The 11,768-nt window shown below is 47.8% G+C and overlaps 1 protein-coding gene across 1 annotated transcript in view; it reads right to left on the minus strand.

Moving 5' to 3' along the window:
• Positions 1–11,463, minus strand: part of LOC129818525 (dihydropyrimidinase-related protein 2-like) — a 31,253-nt gene extending 19,790 nt beyond the window's left edge. The window contains exon 1 of the mRNA XM_055874520.1: positions 11,125–11,463. Within this exon, the coding sequence (XP_055730495.1) occupies positions 11,125–11,172 (48 nt within the window). The 5' untranslated portion in view covers positions 11,173–11,463. The remainder of the gene's footprint in view (positions 1–11,124) is intronic.
• Between the last annotated feature and the right edge of the window lie 305 nt (positions 11,464–11,768).

The raw sequence follows: 11,768 nt of genomic DNA on the forward strand, positions 1-11,768 counted from the left end.
CCCCACCATGGCGGGACGTTCCGACTGCCTCTCTGCTGTATTGGGCAGTGTCACATCATGTGTCACTGTCACAGCATTATCTGATGTTCTGCCTTGTTGCGTCATGGGGATATTAGGCTTCGTCCAAGTGAGTTCTGTGATGATAAGGAACAACTTATCCTCCCACAATGTTTATGGTTGCCCCAACTGATTGTGTTGAGCTGGCATGATCTATTTGATTCTGGATGGCTTGTGTTGTAAGTCTCTCTCTCTCTCACACACGACGCACGCACACCACAGAGGAAGAAGCAGTTCCATGCAGGGATAGTTTGGATCGGCACCAGGTCTTGGGTGCAGCTTGTTCAACCATTACAGTATGTGAGTGAGACAGAGAACGGGACAGAAAGTGATTGGGTATGTAAGAATAAAGGAGTTAGATCGAGAAGCAGAGCAATATGAGAGAGGGAACAGGAGTTACATAGGAACCAAAGACACAGAGATACAGCAGCGGGGGAGGATCTGAGTTGAGCAGCAGCCTGAAATGAAAGCAGGACGACTGCTTTGACAGAGTCTTAAAGAGAGACTGCGTGATCAATGCTTCATGCACATTCTAATACAGGAAGGGATAAAGGGAACGCAGATGTACAGTGTGCTTATTACAGATGGCTGAATACAGCATGTCGTGACCAGGAACAAAATACGGAATATGCATCTTCGAATTGATAATTGACTAGGTAGGATGATACCCGCATGGCTCAAAATGAGGGTGAGGAATGCACTGATGAATCAATGACTATCAGCAGAGCACGCCACGCCCCTCCGGCATCCTCACTGGGAATCAGTCTTCAATACCTCGGTCACCAGGCCACTTGTTTCTGTGCGAGACTGAGACGCGGCCCCCTGGCACCTCCCTGTGTTGCCCCAGTGGTGACGGCCTACTCTCCAAAAGTGGAGAGGCACAATTCTGGTCACGAGGCATTTAGCCCCCTCCACAAACAAAGGTTGCTCTGTTTGAGTTTCAGCCTCTAGCGTGTTCCCTGCTAGAAGCCCTGGCCTCAAGCAGAAATGCTTTCCAACGGGGTTCACAATGCCCCGCCCGAAATGCATTTGGACTAAAGAATAGAAAACACATCTCTAATTGACATACTTTGGTATATTTTTTTACATTAGCAAAAATGTGTAGAAACCTGTTTTTGCTTTGTCATTATGGGGTATTGTGTGTAGATTGATGAGGGGGAAAAAACGATTTATTCCATTTTAAAATAAGGCTGTAACATAATGTGGAAAAAGTCAAGGGCTATGAATACATTCCAAATGCACTGTAAATTGGAGGCCTTTACTGAAATGCATTCATAAACATTCATACAACTATGTGTGAGACAGCCATGATCTAAAAACTATAATTACATTTTTAGATACTCGTACATTACCAAAAACGGCAAGAAAGGTTACAGAATAATGTGGCACTGTGTCAGGATTACAATGAAAGTCATTCTCTGTCACTCTTAGTAAAGGTCCAATGATAACAACAGTCAAATGCTTTTAAACTCAATCTACGGTGTTTAGTTTATAAATGTGCCTATTTCATGTTTCTTCTTATTTTAACCTACCTAGCTGTTCTTGTTTTTAAAGAAGCATTTGCAGGTCAAAGTCAGTACCCAATCTGCTTGCCCTGTGATCGTCCATCAGACATCATGTTTTTGGAGAGCATCTCTCTTTGATTGTTCTGGACCTGAGCCAAACATGACAGTGACCTTCCCTGGAGGAGAACCAGTTCTATCCACACACAAACAGGATGTTGACTCAATTGAACAGGGTTTTAACTCTTAGGCGAATAATATGCCTAGGGTGTTGGTCAATGTTTAATATCAACAACAGGTAATTCATCTCTGACCAACTAATACGGCCCTAATACAACTTATTCAATTGAGATTTAAGTGTAGAAGCCGTTTTCAGAAATTCCCTAAACAGCAAAAAACAAATCTGAACGGAGCCCAGCACCAGACTAGAGCCTGGATAGGTTAGAGGTCAACCAGAGAGATAGACTGATGGATTGATGTTGCATTGAACCGTCCTCTCTTCACGCTGTGTGGCAGATCAATCCAATGTATCATGTTTTAGAGGGCTAGAATTAAAGACTACTGACGTGTACTTAAAGACGTGACATCAAACGTTAAAATTGAAACCATTAGGCAAAGAAGTTATTCACACATTGCATGAAAGCAATAGACAGGGCCCATTTCTACTGGGCCTGAGCAACCTTCCTCGATTGAAGACAAATGCTGTCAAATTAGGTAACCAAGGAACAGCATGTGTTGTTCTCTCCCAGTGGAAAACTCCCAGGGAACATGAGCTGGAGTGGAGAAGCATCAAGCACGCCTAATCCAAATAGTTACTGATCCAATAGTTTCTTTCCAGTGGATGGGTGAACAGGAAACCGCCCTCAGGCCCCGTCAGCTCTATGTCTCCTGGAATTGGAATAGCCAGACAGTCCCCCTGATCAAAGACTGCAGGAGCTGCTGGGTGGCTGTCTGGTTTAAGACACACAGACTATGACTGCGACTGTACAGACGCTCCAGTTTAGAAGCATGGATTTAGTTGAGCCAACAATCTGGCTGAATATGTACTGTGTAGCGGTCGCCGGATCCTCTTATATAAAAAGGAAACCTTGCTTGTCTGGGAGAAATCCCAAGTTGCACTGGGGCACCATTCCTTCCCCTATCTTCCTGTGCCCAGCTGCTGAAGTGGACATAAATAAACACTATCTCACATTGGAGGGTTTATGAATGGGGATTTGCTGGATTATATCTCACAGCATAGAAGGAAAAAAAGCGTTCTTGGCAGGCAGTCGGTGTCCCTTAGAACTAAGAGTGTGCTTTGTGTAATGTGTGAACACGGAATTCCCCGGGCCACAGTGCATTATTAGATTACTGTGGGAGAATGGCGGGCTGGAGATGAGCAGCGCTAGGCTGGACTGTCTTTAGTAACAGAGACTGATCTAACAGGAAGATACAGGGGCCGTGTCTGAAATCTGGCTTGCCTACTGCTTACTTCAATTGCATACGGTGTACTAATCGTACTAACTACATACTATTTAGAGCATACCGTTTAGTAAAAAACTAATGCAGTACACACAAATATCAATACTAGGCTCATCCACACTGTGAAGTTGTCATATAATGTGCAATTGCATTGAATCCCACCATTTGTTCATTTTGGTAGATTGCGTCCTCTTGTCTGATTATCAGCGGTTGTCAAAAACACACGAGTCTTGAAAAACGATGCTCTTCCTCAATAATGTGCAGCGAATTCTACTAAATTAAAAGCAGAAATTAGTATGAAATCATGGCATTTAAAGCATACTGAATTTCACATTCTATACACTGTAACTTGTATTTTCGCATACCCAAAATGCATACTATTTAGAATGCTGGTAGGGGTATTCGGACACTGCCAGAGGCTTCTGGATAAAATGGCATCCACAGTGGCCTATCCCAGGTATTCCACTGACTCCTGAACTCTTGACCCCAGAGCCTGAGAACAACACGAAGACCTCTCTCATTAAACTATTCATGATATGTCCATCCTGCAGTTAAGTCCATCAGTTTTTATACAGGAACCCTTTAGAGTTCTCCCCTTAAAAAACAATAAATCCCAAAATCTATTTCTGTTAACGCATTTTCCAACGGTAACTTTGAGTGAGTGCGTGTGTGACTGTAAATGAACCTAATCCTATGCATGAGAGAGTTGGATGAATCATCTTTTGAATGCAGCCCCAGGTGGTGATTTTAGAATGACATTCATACTTGATGAGGCGTCTCTGAGGTGTGCTGCTTCCTAGTCTGCAGCTGACCACTCCAGCTGGTGATGAAAACCTCGTACTGCGGCCTGCCTGCTGCCCTTTGACTTTCCAATCTCAACAAATGTGTGTGTTTACGCCTTTCTGTGGGGGTGTTTGTCATAATCCCCCCCAAAAATCACAATTTACTTAACTTGAAAGACAGAAAGTAGCATACAAGAACATTATTTGTGTGTATCTATAGGGATCGTGTGTTTGGTTATATACAGTGGGGAGAACAAGTATTTGATACACTGCCGATTTTGCAGGTTTTCCTACTTACAAAGCATGTAGAGGTCTGTCATTTGTATCATAGGTACACTTCAACTGTGAGAGACGGAATCAAAAACAAAAATACAGAAAATCACATTGTATGATTTTTAAGTATTTAATTTGCATTTTATTGCATGACATAATTATTTGATCAGCTACCAACCAGTAAGAATTCCGGCTCTCACAGACCTGTTAGTTTTTCTTTAAGAAGCCCTCCTGTTCTCCACTCATTACCTGTATTAACTGCACCTGTTTGAACTCATTACCTGTATAAAAGACACCTGTCCACACATTCAAACCGACTCCAACCTCTCCACAATGGCCAAGACCAAGAGAGCTGTGTAAGGACATCAGGGATAAAATTGTAGACCTGCACAAGGCTGGGATGGGCTACAAGACAATAGGCAAGCAGCTTGGTGAGAAGGCAACAACTGTTGGCGCAATTATTAGAAAATGGAAGAAGTTCAAGATGACGGTCAATCACCCTCGGTCTGGGGCTCCATGCAAGATCTCACCTCGTGGGGCATCAATGATCATGAGGAAGGTGAGGGATCAGTCCAGAACTACACGGCAGGACCTGGTCAATGACCTGAAGAGAGCTGGGACCACAGTCTCAAAGAAAACCAATAGTAACACACTACGCCGTCATGGATTAAAATCCTGAAGCGCACGCAAGGTCCCCCTGCTCAAGCCAGCGCATGTCCAGGCCCGTCTGAAGTTTGCCAATGACCATCTGGATGATCTAGAGGAGGAATGGGAGAAGGTCATGTGGTCTGATGAGATAAAAATAGAGCTTTTTGGTCTAAACTCCACTTGCCTTGTTTGGAGGAAGAAGAAGGATGAGTACAACCCCAAGAACCCCATCCCAATTGTGAAGCATGGAGGTGGAAACATCATTCTTTGGGGATGCTTTTCTGCAAAGGGGACAGGACGACTGCACTGTATTGAGGGGAGGATGGATGGGGCCATGTATCGCGAGATCTTGGCCAACAACCTCCTTCCCTCAGTAAGAGCATTAAAGATGGGTCGTGGCTGGGTCTTCCAGCATGACAACGACCCGTAACACACAGCCAGGGCAACTAAGGAGTGGCTCCGTAAGAAGCATCTCAAGGTCCTGGAGTGGCCTAGCCAGTCTCCAGACCTGAACACAATAGAACATCTTTGGAGGGAGCTGAAAGTCCGTATTGCCCAGCGACAGCCCCGAAACCTGAAGGATCTGGAGAAGGTCTGCATGGAGGAGTGGGCCAAAATCCCTGCAAATCTGGTCAAGAACTACAGGAAACGTATGATCTCTGTAATTGCAAACAAAGGTTTCTGTACCAAATATTAAGTTATGCTTTTCTGATGTATCAAACACTTATGTCATGCAATAAAATGCAAATGAATTACTTAAAAATCATAAAATGTGATTTTCTGGATTTTTTGTTTTAGATTCCGTCTCTCACAGTTGAAGTGTACCCATGATAAAAATGAAAGACCTCTAAATGCTTTGTAAGTAGGAAAGCCTGCAAAATCGTCAGTGTATCAAATACTTGTTCTCCCCACTGTAGTAAATTGTTTTAGTATGTTAGATTGACTGTACTTTGTTCTTACTCTCTCAGTTTCTTTTTCCTTCATCTCTCTCTATCTGCCCTCATGTTCTCTTTCTCTGGTACAGAGTCTATGTTCTATATCCGAGTTAGCTTCATTACTGTTAGGGCTACTATGGCTCCTGATCCTCTGATCTGTCACGTTCCTGACCTGTTTTCTGTTGTTTTGTATGTGTGTGATGGTCAGGGCGTGAGTTTTGGGTGGGCAGTCTATGTTTTCCGTTTCTATGTTGGTTTTGGGTTGCCTGGTATGGCTCTTAATTAGAGGCAGGTGTTTTGCGTTTTCCTCTAATTGAGAGTCATATTAAGGTAGGAGGTTCTCACTGTTTGTTTGTGGGTGATTGTCGCTGTGTCTGTGTATTTTGCACCACACGGTACTGTCTCGTCTCGTTCGTTCGGTCGTTCCTGTTTGTGTTCCTCGTTTCATGTAAGTTCATAGTTTAGGTCTGTAGTTCGTTTTGTTATTTTGTAAATCATTCAAGTGTATTTCGTTTCGTGTTTTTCCGTCTTGTCATTAAAACTTTATGTATTCATCACCCGCTGCGCCTTGGTCAACTCACTCACCGAAAGAGAGCCGTTACAGAATCACCCACCAAACCCAGATCAAGCAGCGGGTTAACGGACAGCAACGACAGCAGCAGTGGGAAAAGGAGGATTGGACATGGGAAGAGATCCTGGACGGTAAAGGACCCTGGGCAGAGCCAGTGGAGTGTCGCCGCCCCAAAGCGGAGCTGGAGGCATCGAAAGCGGAGAGGCGACGTTATGAGGAGGCAGCACGGAAGCAAGGCTGGAAGCCCGCAAGTACTACCCTAAAATTTCTTGGGGGGGGGGGGGGGGGGGGGGGGTAAGAGGTAGTGGGCCGAGGGCAGGTAGGAGACCTGCGCCTACTTCCCAGGCTAACCGTGGAGAGCGGGAGTACGGGCAGACGCCGTGTTACGCAGTAGAGCGCACGGTGTCTCCTGTACGGGTGCATAGCCCAGTGCGGGTTATTCCACCTCCCCGCACTGGTAGGGCTAGATTGGGCATTGAGCCAAATGTCATGAGGCCGGCCCTACATATCTGGCCACCAGTACGTCTCCTTGGGCCGGCTTACATGGCACCAGCCCTACGCATGGTGTCCCCGGTTCGCCAACACAGCCCAGTGCGGGTTATTCCACCTCCCCGCACTGGACGGGCTACGGGGAGCATGCAACCAGGTAAGGTTGGGCAGGCTCAGTGCTCAAGGGAGCCAATACGCCTGCACGGTCCGGTATTTCCGGCGCTACCTCCTCGCCCCAGCCCAGTACCACCAGTGCCTACACCACGCACCAGGCTTCCAGTGCGTTTTAAGAGCCCTGTTCCTCCTCCACGCACTCTCCCTATGGTGCGTGTCTCCAGCCCAGTGCCTCCAGTTCCGGCACCACGCACTAAGCCATCTGTGCGTCTCCAGAGCCCTGTACGCACTGTTCCTTCTCCCCGCACTCGCCCTGAGGTGCGTGCCCTCAGCCCGGTACCTCCAGTTCCGGTACCACGCACCAGGCCTATAGTGCGCTTCGAGAGGTCAGTGTGCCCTGTTCCTGCTCCCCGCACTAGCCTTGAAGTGCGTGCCGTCATCCCGGTACCTCCAGTTCCGGCACCACGCACCAGGCCTACTGTGCGCCTCAGCAGGGCAGAGTCGGCCGTCTGCCCAACGCCTTCTGCACTGCCTGTCTGCCCAGCACCGTCTGAGCCATCTGTCTGTCCAGCGCCTTCTGAGCCATCCGTCTGCCCAGCGCCTTCTGAGCCATCCGTCTGCCACGAGCCATTAGAGCCGCCCGTCTGTCCCGAGCCATTAGAGCCGTCCGTCAGTCAGGAGCTGCCAGAGCCGCCAGCCAGTCAGGAGCTGCCAGAGCCGCCAGCCAGTCAGGAGCTGCCAGAGCCGCCAGCCAGTCAGGAGCTGCCAGAGCCGCCAGCCAGTCAGGAGCTGCCAGAACCGCCAGCCAGTCAGGAGCTGCCCTACAGTCAGGAGCTGTCCTACAGTCATGAGCTGCCTTACAGTCATGAGCTGCCCTACAGTCATGAGCTGCCCTACAGTCATGAGCTGCCCTACAGTCATGAGCTGCCTTACAGTCATGAGCTGCCCTACAATCATGAGCTGCCCTACAGTCATGAGCTGCCCTACAGTCATGAGCTGCCCTACAGTCATGAGCTGCCCTACAGTCATGAGCTGCCCTACAGTCATGAGCTGCCCTACAGTCATGAGCTGCCCTACAGTCATGAGCTGCCCCACAGTCATGAGCTGCCCCACAGTCATGAGCTGCCCCACAGTCAGGAGCTGCCCCACAGTCAGGAGCTGTCCCTCAGGCCGGACCTGCCAGAGTCCCTCAGCCCGGACCTGCCAGAGTCCCTCAGCCCGGACCTGCCAGAGTCCCTCAGCCCGGACCTGCCAGAGTCCCTCAGCCAGGACCTGCCAGAGTCCCTCAGCCAGGACCTGCCAGAGTCCCTCAGCCAGGACCTGCCAGAGTCCCTCAGCCAGGACCTGCCAGAGTCCCTCAGCCAGGACCTGCCAGAGTCCCTCAGCCAGGACCTGCCAGAGTCCCTCAGCCAGGACCTGCCAGAGTCCCTCAGCCAGGACCTGCCGCCCCTTATCCCAGTGCTGCCCCTTATCCCGGTGCTGCCCCTTATCCCGGTGCTGCCCCTTATCCCGGTGCTGCCCCTTATCCCGGTGCTGGCCCTTATCCCGGTGCTGCCCCTTCATTTAGGTGGTTTTAGTTGGAGGGTGGTCATTGGGAGGGGAATACAGAAGCGGGGAGTGACTATGGTGGTGTGGGGACAGCGTCCGGAGCCTGAGCCACCACCGTGGTCAGATGCCCACCCAGACCCTCCCCTGGACTTTGTGCTGGTGTGCCCGGCGTTCGCACCTTGGGGGGGGGGGGTTCTGTCACGTTCCTGACCTGTTTTCTGTTGTTTTGTATGTGTGTGATGGTCAGGGCGTGAGTTTTGGGTGGGAAGTCTATGTTTTCCCTTTCTATGTTGGTTTTGGGTTGCCTGGTATGGCTCTTAATTAGAGGCAGGTGTTTTGCATTTTCCTCTAATTGAGAGTCATATTAAGGTAGGAGGTTCTCACTGTTTGTTTGTGGGTGATTGTCGCTGTGTCTGTGTATTTTGCACCACACGGTACTGTCTCGTCTCGTTCGTTCGGTCGTTCCTGTTTATTGTGTTCCTCGTTTCATGTAAGTTCATAGTTTAGGTCTGTCTAGTTCGTTTTGTTATTTTGTAAATCATTCAAGTGTATTTCGTTTTGTGTTTTTCCGTCTTGTCATTAAAACATTATGTATTCATCACCCGCTGCGCCTTGGTCAACTCACTCACCGAAAGAGAGCCGTTACAGATCTAACACTAACTGTTACGCTCTTCACGGAATCTACTCCAGAACTGGGTGAAGACAGAGCAAAGCCTGGAGCGTGAGGATGATAAATGGATATAAAACCGCAAACACATTCATACACATATGATATATACATAGATATACATCTACCTTGAAAGAGTGACGACACTGACTGGCTGCTGATCCTGTGTTATGACAATTGATAAATACATGAAATAACAAGGATATGACCTGGATAAGCAGAAGATTGTTGGACTGTAAGGGGAGGGGGATTGTTTGGTTCCATAAATGTGAGTGTGACAGGCTGTCTACATGACAGACAGACAACAGTGTGCTCACTGCTCCCTGCCACAGGGGTGTGGCACACGTACCCACAACTGCGGCTGCTCCCTTGGTACTGCATTCTGTCACCCTCGGTACTGCGCTCTCAGTCACCCCTGTTCATCTGTCCGTCTATCCATTTCGCTCTTACAGTATGAAAGATGGGCCACTTTAGGCGTACCTCTATTATTTCTCTGTCTCTCACGTCATCCTCATGTTGGGCAATGGCTGAGTTTAGCAACAGGAGCTCAGAGAGGGATGAGGACAGGAAGGGTGCATGCTCAGTAGAAGGGCCTGAGCGCCGCAGAATGATAGTGTGTGTGTGTGACTATGTGAATAGATCATTAGGTGGGGTAGCCCTAGCCTGCTCCCTTCACCGGGTCATGGCTGGTGGCTGCCCTATCCATATGAGCAGGCTGTGGGATGTGACAGGGTTTAGGCCAAACCTGCAGCAGTTTTGTCAGACTCAGCCAGCCTGACAGCCTGCTGGAGTAACCAACCGGGGTGCCAGCCAAAGCCCCTTTCAAATTGCTTTCTTGTCCACAAAAAAAGCTCACATGCACACGCAATGAGGAGAGAGGCACTTTCCCCATAAAAGCTTAGACTGTTATAGATCTTCAGGACATCCATTACATGGAGAAGTAGGTCTGTGGTTTTACGACAAAGGCCTAGACTTGTTTTTCAAATGTGTATTGAAGCATATGTTCATTGCAATGTGTTTGGGAAGCATGAATGTTGGATTAATAGTTGGGGAGTTCATATGGACCACTGGAGACGAATAAATATGGAAAGACATGCGGGAGCCAATAGTCATGTTTGCCCCTTTCCGTTCATTAGTGTGCAGGCTGAGAGACAAGGCAGGAAACTGGACCCTCTGCCGCCCCCCTTTCATTCTTCTTCTCATTTCATTATCCTATGATATTCTCTCTTCGCCATGATTTAAAATCTGGTGCGAGACATGGTTGCTGCCTCGTCCAGAGTCACACAAAATCCGTAAACAATAACGAGCTATATGTCCTAAACCCGCCTACATAGAAATAACAATTTGATCGAATTCACCGGAGTTGGAATTGTCCAGAAAAACTATCCCGACATTGCAGCGGATGGGCACAAGCGAGAAAGCTAATGCATTTGCTCCACCCGTTGGCGAACGGTGATAACCGGCCAGATACCGTTCTCTAACAAAGAACATCGGCATGGAAATGTCGCCTATAATGCGCGACCACGAAACCACAGCCGTGCGACTGAATTAATTTTACATGTGGAAATGACTCAAGGACAACATTGATTTCAAGAAGAGTCTTACAAGAGCCAAATGTGATTTGGCCTATCCAAAGGTGGACAGCTAGCCTCAGGCTCTCATCTTGTCAAATAAAGACAATTGAGATAAATTAAGTCCTTGAAAGATAGCCTATGCTCTGAACGATCACGCGTGTTGACCCGATAAGCAAAACTGTAGTAGCCCAATTAGCCCATTGTCATTTGAAAGATAATTTCTTTACATAGTCTCATAAATTTGGCCTCTCCATTTTAATCCTAAAGACCCGTTCATTACACATGTATTACCAAGAGCTCGTGCAGAATGCATTTCACAGTTTATGCAAACAGGTCGTTCACCTTTGAGATGTAGCTTTCTAAAGCTACCCGAGAGAGCTTCAACTAATTCGGATCACAAGCCTCATTTTAGCGATGCACATCTTTGCTTGACTGGTAAACGGATAGTTGTAGCAATAGATGCACAATGTTCAATGGAATGAATACATGTTTTCCTAACTCACTGTAATGCGGGGAATGTTCTTCTTGCCCTGATAGCCTTGCCCAGACATCTTCGCAGTTCTGTTCTTGCTGCGCTTAATGGACCGCTATCAATGGAATGGGTGTTCAGAATAGTGCGGTTTGCCGGGTGGATAAGGCCGGTGTGGAATAGGCAGAGAAGTTAGCAGCAAAGAGAGTGTACAATTCCAAAAGGAGTCGGGCGTCCTAAAGCGGGAGGCCACTGCTCGCAGAATCTAGGGAAAGAACCGCAGCTCCAAATCACGTCCTCTCTCTCTCCTGTTCTCCGCTGATGCGCCAAACCTTGCCAGACGGACTCACACACCGAAGGAGGGAGGGACAGACACTCTTGACGAAGCCCTACGTGCATGCGCAGAGCCCCGCCCTGATCCATTGATAAATCAGGCACTATGCTATGCATTTCTCAACCTGAATTAGGGAGTACAGTATGCTACACATTTAGCTACACCCCTGCTGCCTGCCCTGAATATAAATTCCACGGTTTAGCTGTCGATTCTCTATGGTATGACGTCATATTCCCTTGAGTTATTTTATCATTGAAGAATTTGGCCTAAAAACGTCATGATAACCATACAAAAATCATAGATCAATCCTGAAGCAATGTATAGGTATAAAAACACCATACATT

This window comes from Salvelinus fontinalis, chromosome 21 (assembly GCF_029448725.1).
Source record: "Salvelinus fontinalis isolate EN_2023a chromosome 21, ASM2944872v1, whole genome shotgun sequence".
Taxonomy (NCBI): Eukaryota; Metazoa; Chordata; class Actinopteri; order Salmoniformes; family Salmonidae; genus Salvelinus; species Salvelinus fontinalis.